At 39.3% G+C, this 21,353-nt stretch overlaps 1 protein-coding gene across 1 annotated transcript in view; it reads right to left on the bottom strand.

Moving 5' to 3' along the window:
- Nucleotides 1-6,559: 6,559 nt before the first annotated feature.
- The window catches only part of MINDY4 (MINDY lysine 48 deubiquitinase 4), an 82,423-nt gene continuing 67,629 nt past the window's right edge, over nt 6,560-21,353 (bottom strand). The window contains exons 16-18 of the mRNA XM_005240965.3: nt 19,852-20,032; nt 15,001-15,073; nt 6,560-10,188 (exon numbers count right to left, since the gene is read on the bottom strand). Of these exons, the coding sequence (XP_005241022.1) occupies nt 10,140-10,188; nt 15,001-15,073; nt 19,852-20,032 (303 nt within the window). The 3' untranslated portion in view covers nt 6,560-10,139. The remainder of the gene's footprint in view (nt 10,189-15,000; nt 15,074-19,851; nt 20,033-21,353) is intronic.

The following is a 21,353-nucleotide window of genomic DNA, read 5'->3' as shown; positions in this document are numbered from 1 at the left end:
TCCTTCCCTCCTAAGACACTAGCCTTTACCTGGGATTTCCTTCTCATTCACTTTGAGTCAAAGATGTGTGATGGCTGCAACTCTGCACCATTCACATCCCTACTCAGAAATCCTTTTCCCTGGAAAACGCACCAAATCAGCTGGTGAAACTCCTTCTTCATCCCACTGTGAAATATAAGGGCAAGAGTGAAGATCTCGGTGAAAAACCACAGTAACTGCTCTATCAAGCAGACAGTCTAGGTTTTGCAGATGGGTTTTAAAGCCATTGACTTTGAAGCAGGGTACATAGGAAATATTTTCCCTTTCCCAAACCTGGCAACAGAATTGAGGGTGTATAACCTCTTCTTTCCAGACTCATTCCAGCAGCCACAGAGTCTGCACAACCCTTCTGCAGCCCCCAGGACCGACCACAATCAGGGCAAGGCAAAGAGCGAGCTCCACCTCCCACAGCTGTGAATAAAATACAATTTTTATAGATATATAAAACTTTATATATATGTATGAAAATAAAATCTGGAAGCACCCCAACATACATTCTCCAAAGCTAATACTTTGAAGACCCCAACAAAAGCAGATTGTTCGGTTTCTCTCTATTTTACCAGCCACTGTAGGGTGTACTTTTTCCATACTCCGATGCTTTACTAGAGCAGGGACTATATCCCAAAGGTGTGGCAATGTACAACTCAACTGAAGTCAGAGGATTTACGCAGTCTGAAGACATGGCCCTACGTTTCACCTTGGCCTTTCCAGTGTGCTGATTTAATTTAACCCAAGGCCAGGAATTAAAATAAAAAACAACAATTCATGCCTGGTTACATTTGTGCTTGTGACCTACGCTTGTCCGAACAGGAGTTGGACAGGACAAAGCACAATGCACTTCCTTACTTTTATTGCTTTCATTCACTTCATGTCATGCCAAAGAAGGTTGATTTAGGAAGTTCTAGTAATTAACTGCTGATGTTTTTGACTGCTGTTCCCAAGAGACTTACAATGACTTGTAATTGTTGTTCTGTAGGAAACTCTTCCTGGAACAATTGTCGATAACATATATTCTCCTTATGGCTTTACTTGTACTTGATTATCTTTTTAAGCAAGGAACGTAATTTTTCCTTTAAGCAAAAGTCACCTGTTCCCTGCATCCTGCAAAGCTCATAAATCACCCTTCGCCTCTCAGACCATGCTGACATTTTGCTGTCAGAAATCACAAAAGACAGAGGCTTCCAAGTTTGGTTACAGGTGAGGTATAGATGATAGGCAAGAGGACAAAACAAGCAAGGAGAGAGTAAAAATGAATGCTGTCTTTATACCGTAAGTTACGGAGTGCCTGTCGCTGCTCTTGGCAGTAGAGAAAACTCAAAAGGAGGATGCACAGGAGCAATGCCTATTTGGAGAGTACAAGTTGCCAGAAGAATTTAAGTCTAGGCTAGTGCAATTGGAGGAGACTTTTAACGGCTCCCAGCATGGCCTCATGGCCCTTTAGTCTCTCACTCTTCAGGATGCTTCTCTGCATTTTTATCTCATTCTTCTGTTTAAAAATTCATGGGTGCCTCAACACCTGCATAAAACCTAACAAATTCCAACCAATAATTAAAAGAAATGTAATAATTCTAATTCCTCTTTCTGTGCCCTCTGATATTGAAACACACATTTATTTCTCAAAGCATATGGCATGCAGACATTAGATGCCTATTTTCTCTCTTAGATGACTAAACAGCTGGGTATCCATAGCTGTTTCATAATATATATATATAAAAAACCCACCTGATTTTCAGATTTTCACCTATTATGTTCATCTGCTACTGACATGGAAATCTCTTGAAAAATAACACCAAAAAGGCAGAGCAGATTCTAACACGTGCGTTGCATTTATCAGCTTTGCAAAGTGGAATCACAACTTGAATAAAACTGGATCTTTTCTTACAGAACTGACTTGAGCAAGAGCGAGTCAGGAAGGATATTGTGCATGATAGGAATTCAGCCCTGAGAAGGATGTCAGTCATAATAAAACTGTTTTGTATTGAAGTGCTCATAAAAGACCGGCTTTCTTCACACGCCATTGCAAAGCATTACTCATATGTCACAGCATCTAGGACTGACATTTACCAGCCACAAGTTGCTATTGTGATATTTTCCCCTTTTACTTCTGTTAACCAAACACAAACAACATGTGACAGCAGATTTGAAATCCTATGAACAACGTATCACAGCCTCTTAAAAAACAGGAATAAGGAGATGTATCATAGGCAATAAGACATGAAGACACAAAATGTGAACCTTTTTCTCAGCCAAAATGTGAAGGCTTGCAAGATGTTTTTTTTCCACGTGAGATTAAAAATATGGAGCATATTGAAAACAGTATTTAGCTGGTTTGCACATGGCATGAGTTTGGCCCTCAGTATGTTTTTCTCCTGAATTTATGGTCAATAAAGTAACTGAAGTGTAGGCCTAAAACTGCATCACAAAGAAAAAAATCTGGGTAACACAAAAATCAGTGATTTGTGATGTCCTGCACTTTTAGAGTAAAATGATTTGTAGCCTCTTCTATGTCCAATGTTTAAGGGGGATTTTTTCTTTTTACTTGGGTTACTAAAATTTATTTACTGCTGCACCTTCCACCCCACTTACGATGATGCCTTTTTCACATTTAGGATTTAATCCCTACCAAAACTTCACTATCGTGACCCATGTCACACGCACAGCTGACTGTGTGGCCACTCAGTAACTGTGACCTTCAGTTGGGGTTTTAACTTGTCTGTGGAAATAACCTTGCAGAAACCCGTACGTCCTCAGAGGAACTGTGCCACACAGATCTGCACAGGTGGAGATCATGGACTGCTCCCTTCCTTTAGCCAGAAGCTATATTTTTCCATTCTCCCTGCAGCAAGGATTGAGAATTCAAGGTCTGGAGACCTTGGCTCATATCCACAGTGCTTAGCAAACCAAGTACATCTCAGCAAAAGGTATGTTTGCAGAACGTAACTTTTAACCTCGTACTCTTTGTGTATTGTACGGAGAGGAGCTGAACAGTTTTATTCTTTTTTTGGTTACGCATTCTTTGCTAGTGTTTGGTCAATTAATAAATATTTGCTGAATTCCAGTGTGCAGAGTATTTTTACAAATGCCCAGAATATTTCTTAGATTATTTTGGAAGTCCTTGCCAAATGATAAGATAATGATAAGAAAACAAGCAGAACACCCACCCAAGGTACAGATATCTTGGGTGTTTTATCAGGATTTCTGTTTGTGACACAGTCCTAGTGCTGTTATACAACATATCTCACGTCCAGGTCTCAACTCTGATATGCCTCCTGTGTGTCCACGTGAGTAACCAAACTGTATCAGCAGCTCCTTCTCAAAATGCTGGCAAATTCCTGTGGCTCAACCCTGTGATTTCTGTCACAAAGAGACGTTTCTCTGTCTCACAGCTAAAAGCTGTGAAGTGGAAGACAGAGGTAAGAAAGGTGCGGGAGCCAGGAGGAATGTCTTAACCCATCATCTCATTCACTTGTTTTGTCAAGTATATGGATCTATAAACACATTTTTCTTCTCTTCTAGTTTAATCATTCACACAGAGAGGGATTCACCTGAATCAGTCATCCTAGCCTCCCGACAGTACAATCAGCAGAGATCCAGACAGCAGCAGGCAGGGAAATGAAAACTGCAGCTCAGTAGGCATCTAAAACAGGTCAGGTGGCTCATGCCCATATTGTGCCTATTTCTCACCAGTGCTTTTGGAGATAGTCCTGGGGGTCACTGGTTTACATCATGATACCTACCCCATAGATAACTCTGACTAGATTAGATGGATCCTGCCTGAGATTCACAGAAGAAACCAAGCTTCCTACAGCAGGAAGCCACCTGAGCAGAATTGCTGTTGCCAAAGCTAGTTGACAATGTTAGAAGGTTTTGATTTTGGATGACCACTTATTAGACATGTGAAAGACCTTTAGTCAGAGATTGTGGATGCTCACTACTGTCCAGTGCCTTCATAGGCATTGGTACATCAAGTAAACAGATTGTGTTACAAACATCTCTCAGTAAGCAACACATGCACCAGCTGCAAAAATGAAATGTGTTGCATCTGAACCCATTAGCCTTGTTGCATCTCAGGCAATTAGTCTCCATAAAAGAATGAGGGTTCATAAGTTCAGCTTCAGAGCTGTATTCATGTCACACTGCTGCTTTCAGATTTATTATCCCCAAGCATCTGAATCTAGTCTTTGCACAGGACCACCTCATCTCTAACTGTCTACAGCCAACTCATTATATTTGATTTTTTTCATAAATGGTCTCAGGTTTCTCAAATGGCCCTTGAAAATTGAAGCACCCAGATACATGAGTTCCTGTAAGACATTTTAATCTGCGCAAACCACAGATGTGCTATGAAAAGCATGCTGTGAATAGCCTATAATGTGTACAGCTCCATGGAAACCACACACTCACTGAAACTCACCTTGAAGCCAAGAGCCAGAGATCAAAGAAATAAGGCTCTAGGTTGAGGGTCTTGCAAACGTCTCAATGCTATCTTTCTTATGAATAGCTAAGAGTTGTGCCTTTGAACATAACTTCCATGAAGTGTCATCTGTTACAGTTTAGCATAATTCCTTCAAGCAAAAGAAAAAAACCAAACACACAACAGCAGATGAAACATGAAATCTTAGACTACTGATAAATATTTGTCTTTGAAAAAAAAAGTCATTTTGCATACTTGAGGGGGGGGGTCTTTTAAAAATCTGAGCTCGTTTCCAAATTGATACAGTCAGCAACTATTGCTAATGAGGGGCATCACAAAAATAGATTGCTTTCCACTGTAACAACAATTCCTCCCCACCCTGGTTAAAATGACAAATAAAATACCTGATTGAAAATGCCCTTTTTCCTTCTCTAGTTTTATAAACAAAGCTGCTAAGGAGAAACTGCTTCCTTATTTCAGAGCTAAAGTTGGATTTATTATCTTTTAGCCAATGAAAACAAATAAATGAAGAATGCTAGTATATAAAGTGTTCTTAATGGGAAGAATTTTCCTTAGGTTGTGCAGCAGACGGCTGTGGATCGTATGGACATCCAGGAGCAATCATTTCCTTTCCATGAAGAAACTTCTATGTTTCCTACAGGAACTTACTGATGAAAGAAAAATAAAATAATGCACATCGGTCATAAAGGCTTTGGTGCTTGATTCTTCAGTTTTATGTTTCTACAAATATGAACTGAAGAGGCAAGTTATTACAGGACAAACTTTGGTGTGGGTTAACTTTTTAGCATCTCCTCAACAATAACTGCCCACGTAGCAGGTATGGTCAGTGGGAAATAATTCAGGGCAGTTTCCATAGTAAACTTATCCCGGGACAGGAAAATGATAGTTACTGAAATGATGTAAACCTGTATTTTCTATCATATTACGTTTTTATAATCATACCCTAAATTGTGTAGGCACTTTAAAGAACTATTTTACACCTTCAAAAAATTGGTACCTGCATTTTCAAAAACACCACAGTGATTTGAGGTCCTCCCCATTTAATGGAGCTCCCAACCACCACCAGAAGATCAGGTCCTGTTTCAGCAACGCGATCTTTTGAGCCCCTAAGCCACTTTTCACTCCTGCAGAACTTGGCTGGTGGCTGTGTCATTTTTCCAAGCTCTTCAGCTTTCCTCTGATTGCTGAAGTGACCATTTCCTGTCATTTCACATTAGCCCATTAGATACGTTTCGGATAAAACCAGAAGTAAATCTGCCTCAGAAAAGTGAAGGCTTGAAAACAACAGATTTAAGCTGGCATTTTTGCTTTATCTGGGAACAAAGCACATAGCGACAGCAGAGATTCATTCATTATAGTCAGTCATATCTCAGTTTTCCCAGATTTGACCAGCGTGAGGGCAGTTACATAGGAAAAAAAAAACACCAGCAGGTTTGTCAGATTAAGTCTGAATTTTACCCACAATGATAACTTTTTCACAAGTGTTTGCTGCTATAATGCTGCTTTTTCTGCCTTACGGTATTTTACCCACAATGATAACTTTTTCACAAGTGTTTGCTGCTATAATGCTGCTTTTTCTGCCTTACGGTAGACCCGTGGATGCCCCAAAAACCTACTCAGTGTAGGCACACACCCATCCCACCCAGACTCCCAACAAAACCGCACCGTGACTGCTTCTGCTCTGGTTTTGATCAGGGTGATGCGACTCTCATCAGACTAAACAAGGACAAGTAACAGAGATCTTTGCAGTTTTTACTGCCATTTGGGTGGGTTTCAAACAGAGCATGGCGGACATGTGTACATGGAGTCAGAGAGTACCTCATGCTTTAAACTAGCTTCAGACTCGTTGGTTTAAGCATCTGCAGCTGCCTAGGTGCAACACCACTGAGGTCAGCGTGGGCAACTTTATCCCACTCCGACTGTGCTATGGTTCCTCTCACAGAAGAGGCGGCCTAAATTCTCATTATTATTCCAATGACTTGATGAGGCCCATGAAACATTTATAATCTAGTCTCCCAGATTAAACCCCATTAGCAAATGAATTATTAAAAAAATGAGAAGGAAATCTGGGCTTTTACTATTACCATTGCTTTAAATGTTTTATTGGTATGGGACATTCTGTACAAGACAAAGTTAAATATACATTTTGTACAAAGGTGATACGTACGACACCTTACCAAAATAGTTCCTCTACTTACATATTCATCTACATACACAACATGCCATGTCTGTTGTTAGCTAAGGGATCAGTTATCAGCAGAAGGTATATTTTTTAATGCCACAGAAGAAAAGAGAATGAAATTAAGACATCATGCAGACTAAGTGCCAATGTCACCAGTGTCTTTTAATGCTCAATTATCAAATGGTTGCTGTTTTGTTCATTTCAGGAAGTCACATTCATTGAGCAATGAAAAAGAATACAAGAAACAATGAAGAGGAAAACATAATTTAAAAAAAAAAAAAAGACGCATGCCGCTCGAACAGGATATGATTCTACACAGATTTGTGCAGAGGTTTTTGCATTGCCGTATAACATTTTGCATTGCCTTGTCTGATTGACTCAAAAATCCCTGTAAAGTCTTAAGGGAAATAACTTCTGGCACTTTATATTGAATAAAAATATGCAAGTCTTCTTCTTGATGCAGATAGGGATTGAGGTATTGCTCTGGCATTTTTCTAGAGAAGAACTAGATCTAAATTAATGTTCTAGTTTCTTCAGGAACATTTCTTCCTTACGGAAGGATGCCCTAGCAAATCTCAAAAGCCACCTCTCTCACCTAGTAAGGACACTGGCACTGAACCCTGGTGAAGGAAGGTACTGCTTTTAGGCTCCAGGAGTAAGGATGGTGGAAGGGGCTTAGCAATGCTGAGGTTCTCAGTGCTCCAGCTTGGTGGAAATACCCTATATAGGCGGTGGCTTGGTGAAGTTGTCCAAATGCTTTATTTCTGGTGTTGTGAGCAAGAGCACAGGTGAATGTACAGTTAGTTCATCTTAAACAGATGACAGGTGGACTTTGCACAACAAAGATAGGTGGACAAAATGACAGATAACAGGTGAGAAAAATCTGTCTCACTGAGGTTCTGCTGTCATAGAAATTAAGTTTGAACAAAAATATTCTCCATAACCAGTGATGACGGAGCCTCAAAGTTATTTGCAGCCAAAAAAAAAACTTCAGAAAAAGGGTCAGACTTCAGGGCCTCTCCTCATCTTCATTTAACTTCCAAGATAAACCATAAAATACAATCTATTTCCAAGCCCTGATCACTAATCTATACTCTTATACCCTGAAAAATCCTGGCATCCCCATGGGTGAAATCCACTTGAGGTAGTCCTCTTGGTCTCCCTTTGTACTCATCATCCCACAATCTGGAGCACAGTTCTTCTCATCCTAAAGATACATCACACCATGGTACCTCCCCTCCTCTGAACAGAGAACAGTTCCTCTGAGCACATCTGCACTGTCAACATCCATACTTCAGTCAGATGAAATCTGGCCTGTCACAAGGCAGCTCCCTCCTTCCCCAGATAAACACTTATCTCTGCTGCTCTTCTATCAGGGGGTGGAAGTTACAATCTCCAAACTGTCATACTTTAAAGCACTGCTTTAGAGTAAATGATGTAGGTTTACTAGACTGGAAAATCCAGAAAGGAATCTTTTGTTAAACTTGGTTCCAAAAATCTTCCATCATTTTTCATCTCTACACTATTTTCTGTCCAAATGATTCTGTAAAAAATCTTATTTTACGTTACAGATGCCCTGTGAGGTAGGTGGGAAAATCAAACTGTATCTGCTTCATGAAACAAAGCGTCAACTATAGTTCATAGAAATGTCAAGAGGAACAAAGTCTGGGGTCTGGGATCTTTGACTGTTTGGGATGTCCCACTCCCAGAAACACTGCAGCTCCCATTAAGCCAAGCTCTTCCTGGGAAACTGGAGTGCCTGAAGTATGGATGATAAGTGTATCCTAAAGGCAGTGCTGAGTCCACCTATAGCTGACAGTACAAACATATCCCTAGATACACAAAGGTGCAAGGGTTTGCCAAAAGCCGTGTAACATTCCTGTAGTAGAGCCAGGAATGAGCTCAGATCTGATGCTGCCTGTGCCTCAGAGGCTGAATGGGAGATCTGAATCTCACAAAGTTTAAAGAAGTTTGCCTATCTGATGTAAACCAAACAAATTACATTACACTGAATTAAATAAAATTAAAATGACTGAAACTCTGAGGTGCTTTACTGCATATAGATAGTTTGATGTGGGAAGCAAAGGGGGAGACATGTTCATCAGAGACTATATAAACCTTTCTGGTACTCCATTATGGCTTAAATTCAGGTTGGTTTACAAATCTAGCTCAAATGCTAATTCCCAGAGATCTATATTTGCATAGCCACTTTGGTATCTCCACACTACACACCACAGGACACTGATTTTTTTCTTGGAAACTGATTTTAGAAAGAGCAACTAGTTTATCAGGACTCAGAGGATTTTGCATACTGACTAGGAAGAAGGTGTTAAGATAAATATCAGCAAGTAAAAGTTCTTTATTAAACTTTCATGAAATATTCACTCTCAAGAGAGAGGAATACTTCTAGAAACACCATTTATCTGCCTTTTTTCAAAGGCATTTTTTCGAATCTTCAGTAACTTGTTCCAATTTTGGTTAAGTGTTGCCAAAATATGTCAGTTAAAGAATTCATTTCAGAATACAAACTGCTGTTTCAGTACTTCATGATACATCTCCACAGTACATTATTTCAGTACATATATTTTATTTCATCATGAAAATCAGTATCTATCACAGATAGGGATCATTTAAATTTTAAACCTAACAGCTTTTCTGCTTTCTTGAAATTATGAAGAAGTAAACCACAGATCTGATCTATCATTTTGGTGTAAATAAACCCTAGTGTGTAAGTAGTTACAATGGCATAAGTGCAAAGATACTGATAGAGCTACCTCTCATCCAGAAAGGAAAATGAACATCAGTGTGAGGCACGGTTACACAGCAATTGCACCCCAGTATAAGGAACATACTAGTGTTATTATTCTGGTAACACAAAACCACAATGCTTGCTGTAAATTTTATGACACAGCAAGAACTTCATCTAGGTCAGGCTATCTGAAAATTCCATATGGTTGCCAATCTGTTTAGTGCAAAACAAGACTTACTAATATCAGGTAAAGAAGTGAATATGTATTTCTTGGATGATATTTTTTACTTGCACTGGAGTTTTGTAGGGGAAGAACTAGGCAGTACAGAGAAGGCATGTACGGTGACAGAAATCATCTGTTCACCATCTTTCATCAGATGCTTTCAAACAATTGCAGGATACAGAGTGGATCCAGAAAGAGACCTCAAGGGGACATTGACGACTTCACTGCTTCATCTGTAACCTTGATTTGGTGGTGGAAAATCAGTCTGCTCTCAGAAGCTGTATGTTAAAGGCAGTGACAAGGAATTTACGTAAGTGTTGTTTATATTATAAGCAAAATATCTGAAGCACGAGGTGATTGAGGTGAAACTCTTCCAGCCTGTAAACCATGTCATTCTTCCTCATCGTAAACTTCACAATTCTTGTTCTATTTCCTGTATTGGTGGGAATAGGAATGTGCTAATTCAGTCATTTCCTTTTTGTCTTTACAAATAAAATGCAGGTCAGCTCGGTCACAAGATCGGTTCTGTGCCATTCCAGTCAATAACAGCTCCTTGCCACCTAGAAATGAAAGCAATCGTTTCACATCCATCAGTTAACCAGGTCATTGGAGAGGCAACCCAACACCCCTCAACCATCCAATGAACCTTAAAGAGATTAGGATGGACTCATTTGGGATAATTAATCACATCTTCTCAAAGGGAAATAACAGAAGTGAGGTACTTGTGCTCCCTAATTTTAGGTGCCACGTTTGGAGGTCAGCCTCCTTACCCTTCCTCTACTCTCTTCTAGGCAAGAAAGAGTCCCCAGCAGCAGCTGATTCAGAACAAGTACTTATGTGTTGCAGAGACCGTAGGGAATCCCCAAGATGGGTACAAGAATTAACCCTATATAACCAGAATGCTCAGTCTCAGCTGTTACTAGGCAATTTGCACACTCCTATACAGGCAGGCTTCCGATTAGGAGCTCTGTGTCTCTCAGACCCTGAGACCAGATAATTTCATTTAGCAGCCATCTTTGCTACTGACTGTGATTTCTTTGAGGTATTGGCTCATTTTAATGGCAATGTTTTGCTTTTCCTATGCTGAGGCTTTGCTTTTTTTCTGCCCTCATGCCTTCTTTAGAAAAACACTAAAGATATATACCGCGAACAATGTTCCACACACGTGTGCACAAGCCCCACATTTTTAGTTCCTGTCTCTGTACTGGCTGCTACTCCAGGAATGTGACCAACACTGAATACAAAGAAGCTATCAGTCCTGCATTTGTTGCCAAATGTGTCTTCAAATCATGGCAGAAGACAAAGATCTGAACAAAGACTTGGTGAAAGCAGGGTGATGCTCTCCAGTGACCTCACTGTGCTGAACTGAGTCAACTTACTGTACAGCCAGTCATTCGCTGCATGAATTGCACCCTTGTCTGTGGCATTTCTCATGTTCGCAAGTTCATGGGCTACATCTTCTGAGAACTAAACTGGTGCATTCCCAGCATCAAGTATTTATATCTGTTTTGAAAATCTGTCTCAGAGTACATGTGCAACAGTAGTAAGACTCGGGGGGGGGGGGGGGGGGGGGGGCGGGGGGGGGGGGACAACAGTGAGTTGCCAGACTGCCACATTCTTTCTGCCACTGGGGAAAGAATGTGTCAGCAAGGGTATGGCAGCTCAGTCCCTTCCCTGACTAAAATCAGTTAAGTGTAAAACTAAACCAAAGGCTGAATTTATGCTGTATTCACTGCAAAGTATCAAAGGAAGTGACCATCTGAGGGCTGTTGTGAATTTTTTCTTTCCTTTTTTTTTTTATTTTGCTGAGAAAATAAAAATTAAAAAAAATCAGACAGACTAAGTCCTCATCCCAGGACTTGGTAAGAATACATAGCAGTGATGCCCCACATCTGAAGCTAAAAGCAGAATATGTTCTAGTTGGGTATATTCGACTTAGTCTGGCATTTGCCTGTGGTGAGAACTGTCCCTGCCAGTTTTCCACCCCCAGAAGAACCAAATGTAAGTGGGGAGTAGAACAACACTTTCTGTCCCCATCGGATTTTTCAGGTAATGGCATCAAATCATCCCTTATCTTGTGTACAACCTTTCCAAGGCACCACCTTCCATCTTATAAGGGTAATTAAAGATCTTAAGCAGAAAACGATATATTGAAGCAGGACTCAGGGTAACTTTCATAACAAGCCTTACTGTCTTTGTTTATTTTCAAACCATATCTGCTGAGCCATTTGTAGACCAAAAAGGAGTCTTTGGATGTTTGCTCCTATGGAGCAAAAAAAGTTTGTTTTTTTTTTAAAAAAAAAGTTCATAACTTTTTTCACCTACTGAATCTTCACAAGAAAAGGTGTCAAATAGTGAGGAGCATCACTCACAGGTGCTGAACATGTCTTTTATTTACAGACCAAAAGAAAACCATCCAGGCAATGCAGCATGATCATTTCCTCAAACTATCCTGCCACAATGTAATTCAAATGGAAGCTGATTTTTCATTTATTTCAAAAAAATTCAATTTTTTTTTTCATATTTCAATTTCATATTTCAAAAAATAACTGCTGATTCAGTTATAATTTATCAGATTAGCAAAATGAAAACTACATTTGACCCATCTGGTTCAACTACAACCTTACCCAAGGGTCCTGGAGTTAATGGGAACCCAAGAGGAACTGGTTCAGGCACTGAAGAATGATCAGTCTGGAATAACATTTAGAGACTCTCTCTTGTATTAATAATTTGGTATTGTTTTAGAGGACACCAACAATTTGGGATGAAATGCCCATGCTCTCCTCTTATCCACTAAATTTCCACCGGATGTGTCACTTCAAAGCCAAACAGATAAACTAATATATCATGCAGCCTCACCACCACAGAGGAAAGCTGATGCTAGAGGGTTAAGAAAATATACCACTGAATTCAGATTATAATATCAGATCAAAGGTTTATTCCCCTCAGGCAGGGCTAACAGATGTTATTTCCGCCAGTGCAGGGAGATGCCAAGGATCGTGATTGAGATAGAAGAATATTCATAGAAGAATGGGATAAGATGTCTGCATGGCATCTCCCAAACAACCCAGGGATGTACATTCCAGACATCCCTTGGTCAGAATCTCACTGCTTCTACAGATGTCTAGGGCTGAAAGCCACAATAAAAGCGCATGTACTTGTACGGACTCTTGTGCTGGGAGCCGGCAGGTTAAAGTGATACCTGTGGGTGACTAGCCATGCCAGCCATCTGAAATGTTACCTGTTTTAAACTCAGATCTTGCTTATCTAACATTTTATAGAATAAGAACTAAAAACATGAGCCTCCTCCTCCTGTAGAAGGAAAACAACCCTTCCCTGATAATAATAATAACAATGAAAAAAACTAAATACAGAAACAGTCTATTAAATATGCAGTTTTCCCTTTGGGAGGGATAAGAGAACAAACAGCAGACAGATGTTAGGCATATAACTCTATGCATTACAGGATGATGGTGTTCAGGTATTGGGGTAAACAATGGCTAAGGCTTTTCATGGATTAAAACAGAACTGGGTCATGTGAATGAGAAGGAAAAACCCCAGTAAACATTTGGAAACAACAGTGAGTCTTCTCAGTTTCGATTGTTCAGACTAGGAAATTATCGATACTTCCTGAGAAATTTTCCTGCATTTTTTGATGAGAAATCATCAAAATAAGTTCATTGATAAGAAGATTCAACATGAATGCTTGGTCAAAATAAGTAATGGATCTTTGCTTGCTGTACTTAAAATTAAGTTGAGGAGTGTTTTCCATAATTGTATGATAGAAAACATTTCTTTCTTATCTCCCAATTTGTTAAAATATTGGTTAGTTTGGTTTGTTTTTACTTTTCCTTATGTGCTGCTTCATAATTGGAAGAAAAAGTTCTTAGAACAAAAAGGAAAAATATAACATGAAAAACCTTTAGCAGCAAGGCCATGCTAAAATAAATACCCTCAAAGCAAATGGATAGCACTGAAAACAAGGAGCCAGACTGATCAGGGTAAATCAGACAGTCCTGAGAATGGTACAAACAAAATAAATTGATACTGGAATTTTCTGGTAATTTACTTCTCCAGTAGATTAAAGCAGGGAATTTAAAATAAACAAACATCACCATTGTGAAAACTGTATAACTTTGATACAATGCCAGCAATGGAAGATGTTCTAAGATAACTTTAAGTCATTGCATGCATTATTCACCCCCACCGTGTGGGTTTCTGAGGCTATATATTATTTATTTTGGTTTGTAGTCATGCTTATGTGTCACTGGATCCAAGGAATCAATACAATCTGTATGTGCGGGAAGCCCAACTAATGTCACTGCTGTCACGTCACAGGATGCCTCTTCTACTTTTCTGTAACTTTATAATGGCAGCCCTACACGAACACACTGTTTGGCAGCCATTGTCTTTTTTTTTCTTTTTCTTTTTCTTTCTGTTTTATTACAGGATAAATTGTGGCAAGGAGAGGAGGGAAATTACAAGAGAAATATGAAGCTGCTTGGCTTGCCGATTTAACAAATGTTACGGTCTTTGACAATGAGGCTTTTACTTCTTGCTCCAAAGATACTCAGATAGCAGCTTTCAAAGTCATGCTGATGGAGTTGATATAAAGCTGATTTTTCTACCCAGTTAAATTTCTTCATTTTGCTTCTTTCATGTCTAACTAAACTGAAAATGTTCTCGTTAACTTCAGTATGACTTGGATAAATTGCTTATAAGTCCATCATTTAATAACATATAGACCTCAAAATGGCCATGAAAATCCTAACATGACAGGAACTAGCCTTGTATTTAAGTAGAGAATATGACCTGAGAACTGTCAAGAATGACTTCACAAGACACAGTGTTTTGTGATCTTGAGAAACTCTGTGCTGCCCATAGACACATGGAAAGTTTGAGAAAGCTAAGACCATTGAGCACAGGGCTTCACGCATCAAAAGTGGTACCCAAGTAACCCAGTGCAATTATATTTTTCAGAAAAGACTGATGAAATTGGAAGAAATTTTCTCCTTTTCTCATTATACCCCTACAAGAGGAATCAATCACCCTTGGGAATCTAAATTTAGATCTATTGAAATCAAGTTGTGATCTCAAACTGAATTAGGCTCAGTCAATTCTTGTGATGTAATAAGATTTCCTCTAAGAATGAAGTGAACATCTCAGCCAGTTTGATGTTAACTACAATAACACACAATTAAATGTATACTACATATTATCACAGCTTGGCCTATTCAGATTCTTTCTGATTTTTAAGCAGTAATTTTGCAAGGTTACTTGCTGCAATATTTTTTTACCGCACTCCAGCCTTACATGTATTATTTATGCAAAAAACTGAATATATCTGTATGAAAAACTGTAGTTTCACTTACTTTGTCCTAATACAGTGCTCAAGTGGAGGAGTAAGATCGTTTTCTTTATCTTCAGCGCACATCTGAGTTGTGTCTGCAGAGACATATTAGACATTATTAGCGGCTGCACCATTTTTCTATTCATATAGAATACTGCAGTAGCTTCTAGAAACTCCACCCATGGAAGCGAAGGACTTCCACTCATACCATAAACCTCTTAGCCCACAATAGGCACATATCTACTTTGGACTGAAACACCCTGGAAGGTGAGCCCTGCTGGCATTTGAATGCCATTTCATGCCCTCGTTTACACTATCTGAACAGAGCGGCCCCAGACAGGGCCAGGAATGCCCAGAGCAGACCCCACGGCCATGGCTCTTTGCAAACAGCATGGACTGTATAGCTGACCTTAGAGTGGGCAGTGGCACTCACTGCTTTGTCATCTCTTGAACTCTTTCAGCTATCAGTCTGCTGCCTCGTCGTGTGATGGCAGGCTAAAGGCTGAAAGGGCATGTCTGAATGCAAATGCTGTGGCGAATGAGCCCCAGACTGTGCCCAGTGTTAGTTATTCTGGGCCAGAAATTTGTCCAGGATTGTACTGACTACTTAACAGTAAGGATGATAGTGGAACAGTGTTCAGACTCACGCCCTGACCGAGGTTAGGTTATTAATGTAGAGATGGTTTCAGGAAAAAACATGGATTAGATGAAAGAATATTATGGAGGGCTGTCATGAGGTTTTTATTTTGCAATTGATGTCGTAATTACTAAGAAAGCAATTTTCATTACTCAACTACTAAGGATGGCAGTAGTCTTACACTTGAATAGGAAACTCCAAATCCAGTCCAAACTGGGTTTTCTTTCACCCTGGAAAAGAAGATTGTCCCTTGACTGTTGAGCAAGTAACACGGAGATGGGAGAAGACAATGTTGTGTTGGCTATAAGAGAGCTACCACAGGCTGCGAGCATTCCTTTGGGACGGAGAGGCAATTGCACTGTTCCAGGGAAAACAGAGAGGTCAGTGTCTCAGACACTGGATCTGTCAACAGTGAAAGTAGTCGCTGAACTTCCCAGGGAGAAAACATCCTGCAACCAGCTTGGATGTCAGTCTGCTCAGCTGTTTCCTGTTTTGGAGTGAAACATTTTAAACTGCAGCAGACTAGGGTTTTTTCTTTTTCTTCTTTTCTGTCTGTCATCCAGCCAATGGGTAGGTTGCAAGCAACAAACGATGCCAAGACAGGGTGTAGGATATGGGTCTGCTTCAGTGAGACTGATGTAGACAGGATGGGAGGCAATTGCTCTTACATTCACAGCTCCTAATCTCAGTTATATCTGGCTTTCTCATGTCATAGAGAGAACCTGGCTCTCCCTTGCTTCTTGATCTTGTCAGTACAAAAACATGAAGAAAACTGAATGGCTGTAAGGGCTGCAGCAGTAGGAAAAAGACAGTATTTAAAAGTACATAAAGTACTGGCAGTTTTCTCCTAGATCCTCAGGAACCTAGAGGAATCTTTTAAGTTTCAAAGGGCCTCATCCTAATACTGAAGAGTTTATAATGGTTCGTTAGAAGCTTCCAAGAGTATTTGGACCCCTCTAGGTATTCTTGATACTGATGTTCTGGGTCTTCTCACAGAGTGAGAAGCAACAGCCACTGTCCTGACCATACTACTGGTAGCAGGACAGCATATGGGATGGCTGCCTTTCCTCTTCATTGCCAACTTGCTGAATTTTGTCATTTTTAGACTTGAATTCTTCCAACCCAGAGGTTTGAATGGAGGCTTTTCATACAAAGGAATAGGAAAAAAAGTATCACTAAGGTGTATCTTTCATGGGCAGGCAAGGGACATTTAGCCAAGTTAATTCATTAACAAAGTGCATTAAAGTGTTTTATACAACTCATTTGGCATAAGCAATATTGAAGTTATGCTCTTCCATCTTGGAGTCACCAACAGCAAGAAGGATATGGATACGATCTCTTGTATCTTCACTTAAATTCTAAGCTAATTGTAGTGAGAATCTGAGTGCCAGCAGTTACAGACAAACTTGCTATTCAGGAGATATGATGAGCACGGATTCAAAAGAGTGGAATCTGAACAATCACTGAGAGAAGAAATACTGCTCATAATTTAAATGGCAACCTTAGGATGTATTAGTCACCAGAAGCCATGGTGTATTAGTCACCTTTCCAGAAGACTTTTGCACATTGAACAATCTCATCTTAACTGCGATAAAACTGTTCTGGAAGAGAGCTGTAATCAACATACCAGCCTTCCCTAGAAGCCGCCTCCAGTGTTTGAACCTCTGCTAATTTCATTGCTAGTGCTACCTTCTGTGGGATCTGCAAAGGGGCTGCGGATAGTGTCTATGACTCTGTAAGAATATTCTGAGAAATTCAGTTACATTCTTCCTAGCAATTATTCAGCTGCTTTTTGAAAACATCTTTAACAGGGTACTGACTTGAAAGTATGCACCAATGAGATATAAGAAGGATTTATTAAAACAGATTGTACAAAAGTTCCCCGAATGTTCACTTGGAGACATCATATTGTAAATGTTAACATAGCACATATTAGAAAGGATGAGTGGTATCTCTATGAACTGTGCAATGCACTCTTTCATGCAAGTACTCTCTGTGACATATAACAAAAACCATGGAATCTCCACCCAGTCCCTAAAAATCTGACAAAAAAAAGATGAGCAAAATGCAGAGGGTTATTAATTTAGATACACTGGTTTGCTTGCTTTGTCTGTCAGAAATTTCTGCCCCAATGGAAAGGATTAAAGAGACTTTATCTGTGTAGGATAGTATGTTGAATTCACCAGCAGGAATTGCCTGCTTTTAGGAAGGAACTCCATATTTCTTGTGTACATTTTGGCAAATGGTTATGAGCTTGAGAAGCAGGGCAAATTCTCAATATAAAGTAGCAATTGTTATTACCCCCAAAATGTAATTCTACTCTTACTTTCTGGCTTTTTTCACCTTTCTTTCCCACTGTAATATCAAGATTTCCTGAAATGTGACTCTGATTGTGATTTTCCTAATTATAAACAAGATTCCTATTTCAAGGAATTCACTTTCCTGCTAGTCAAAAGCAAACAATTTTGCTATGCAGCACCAGTGAGATATGGCTGTGCAGCACCCAGGACTTTACGTCATATCTCTAGGTAACACGCCTAACCATCATAGCTTGTTGATATTTCCACGATGGAAATACCAGTAACACTTAGCATTCTGATATTTCCATCTGGTACTGCATGCAAGGTTTAGATGTATGATCAATGTTTCCTTTTGGATGTTATTTCAGTCTTTCTCCAGACCTAACAAAAGATTACTACTGTACAGCCAGAACTGGGACAGCATTTCCCTGGAATGATGAAATTATTTGCAATTTACATCGTTTTGCAGTATTTCACAGATAACAAAAGATTTACTAGGACACACTGCTGGAAGAGGCTATAGCTACAAGAAGAAGATATCTACCTATCATTGTTTAGGCTTTGAGGAGAATTATGCAGATATTCCGTGACAGGTTGAGCAGTAAAGTGAAAAATTCATACATACTCTGAGCACTTTCTCATCCAGGGATCTGAGTGCTTGGTAGCTATAGATTTTGCAAATGTTCCTGATTTATTAATGATGAAAAGACAGAGAAAGACACTTGTTTTGGACTGTATGTTACAAGACACAACATAACAGGAAAAAATGTGTCTCAGTCTCTCCTATGCTGAACTATATCAACGGTATCACTTACAAAGAATCTTTTAGCTGGGACAGCCCATGTGGGAACCAGTTGGCAACTATAGTCCTGTAAAGGTTAGACATTTTTTTGAGATAGTATATAATGTGATCACTACAATAGAATAACAGGGATTTTAATTAAAACAAGAGGATAAATAACAGGCAGAAAGACTATTGAATTCATTACCAAATCTTGTGAGATGCCAAAGCACCCAGCACTCCCACCATACAAACAGCTTTGCCACATGGGCTCAATTAGAACATACAACACTCATGTATAACTCATCCTGTCCAAGAGCCAGAATATAGATGCAAACAAGGAATACAGACAGCTGATTTTTAAAGACTGGACGACAATAGAGTGGCTTCTTAAGACTGAGAAGGAATTTGATTAGATTGTATAAACATATTGAAGGAAAGATAACAAAAGATTAGAATATTATTAGCAAATAGGAATTTAGCGGTCAAGAATATCTTAATATGGCAATAAGTAGGAGCTTTCTAAGCATCAGAAAACTTCTCATCTGAATGCCTTCCAGCTGGAGAAATAGATAACTGCTGTAAAAACAGCTGCATAATTTGGCAAGATCTTTTGCATGCTTGTGTTTCCAGGTATGCTTACAAGCAGTTATGAGACTAGATTTTGTTAGCAGATCACTGCTGTTTTCTGAAATAGCTGGGTTTGGAGACAAGGATTTCATGCTTCCTCACCCTCTCTGCTCATTTTAGTCCAGGTATGTAGGGTTGAGGAACAGGAGACTTGCACCTTCTGCCTGTAGAAATGATGTGAGAAGATGTGATGGAGAATGGGAGTAGTTAAATATGGTTTATAGTCCTGGGAGCATGAATAGGCCAGATCACAATCTGTTCCTTGGAAATCAGTGTCACTGATTTACTAGTCTGTATAAAGTAGCACATGCTCACGCTTAACCCTTTCAAGAGCTTATCCTCAAAATTCCCCTGCGAAATCTAATTTCCAATTAATCACCAAAACTAATCACAGAAACTAGGGAATAGACATACTAATAATCTTTAATGCCTGAAACCATCATTGTCCGTATTTTTGGATGATTCTTTCTGATGTGATGATATCACCACCAGAGATGAAACACAGAGTTACTGAGTTGTACATACCAACTGTTAAACGTATTTCTTCTTCCTGGTTGGCCAAGCCATCGTAATAATATAGATCAAATCTCTGCTCTGTTTTCCAGTCACCTAGTAAATCCTTTTCCAAACAGAAAAGCACACTGAAGTGGCTTTCACTGCATACCAACCAAATTGGGTACTTAGGGGTCTTCAAGTAACAACCAACCTAAAAGAAAGATATAAAAAATTAGAACATCACCGGGCGCAGGGGGAGAAACAATTCTCTGTGGAAAACATGAGATGTTGAAGATTACCTATTTATTATAGTCTGAAAATATTAATAAAGGCTTATTATGTACTTCTGGTGAAGCAGACCAGGATAGCTCTGGTAAATCATGGAATATATAAAACAAGTATCTGGCCTTGAGTTATAGACAGGTAATGAAATCCAGCTGTAGTATCTTTATATCAAAAAGATCATATCCCAGATGATCAGAACCAAAAGAAAACCTGAGCTTTGCAACAGCTATAAAACTAAAGTGAGTTTAGGTCAGGAACACTACACGAGATCAATGGGAGACCGTGCTTTTATGCAACAGTACCTGGAAGCCAGGCAAGAGATTTCATAGGATCTCAGATGACATGAAAACAACCTTGTGTGGGCAGCTAAACTGAGCCTAAAATCTTCTCCTGGATTAAAAATTAAATACAGTTTAGCTCCTTCTTCTAGCTTCACAGTCCAGGTATGTAAAATATTTTCAGCTACTAGAAGGAAGCAATAACAGAAGCACTTCTTTCAATTCATTATTCTTAAAGATGAAATATTCTCATCTGAAAAAACCCAATGATTTCTGTAACAGTTGTCTTTTCTAAGCCTTTGCCTTCCTTTTGAAAGTTTGAAAGAATACTTATTTCTAAATACCATAAGTATTCTGTATGAAATTGAATATAAAGTATTTTCATAGGTAAGATGCTTTAAACTGGAATACTCAAGAGCTTTAATCTGGGAACAATGGGGGAACATTCTATGAGAAGGATGTTGGGCTTGTCTCATTTGGAGAAAAGGAGGCTGAGGGGCAACCTCATTACTCTCTACAGCTTCCCGAGGAGAGCCATAGGATGCATGGGAATACTTCAAAGCTGCACCAGGGGAGGTTTAGACTGGACATCAGGAAGCATTTCTTTATTGACAGGGTTGTCAAACACTGGAACAGGCTTTCTGCAGAGGTGGTCAATGCCCCAAGCCTGTTAGCATTTAAAAAGCATTTGGAAAATGCCTTTAACAACATGCTTTATCTTTTGGTGAGCACTGAATGGATCTGGCACTTGGACTAGATGATTTTTGTAGATCCCTTGCAACTGAAATAGTCTGCTCTATTTTGTTCAACTGAAAATAATGAATTGAAAATATTATCCTTAAATCTACCAGCTATTTAAAATGAGGTATACTGCAGCAATTCTTTGGATTTGTGAGTAACTGCTTTTATCCATACATGTATCCACTTATCAGTTTAAACATTTTTTTCTGATGTGTCACTCCATAGTCT

Source organism: Falco peregrinus, chromosome 5 (genome assembly GCF_023634155.1).
Source record: "Falco peregrinus isolate bFalPer1 chromosome 5, bFalPer1.pri, whole genome shotgun sequence".
Classification (NCBI taxonomy): domain Eukaryota; kingdom Metazoa; phylum Chordata; class Aves; order Falconiformes; family Falconidae; genus Falco; species Falco peregrinus.
This window is presented reverse-complemented; position numbering and strand designations above follow the sequence as displayed.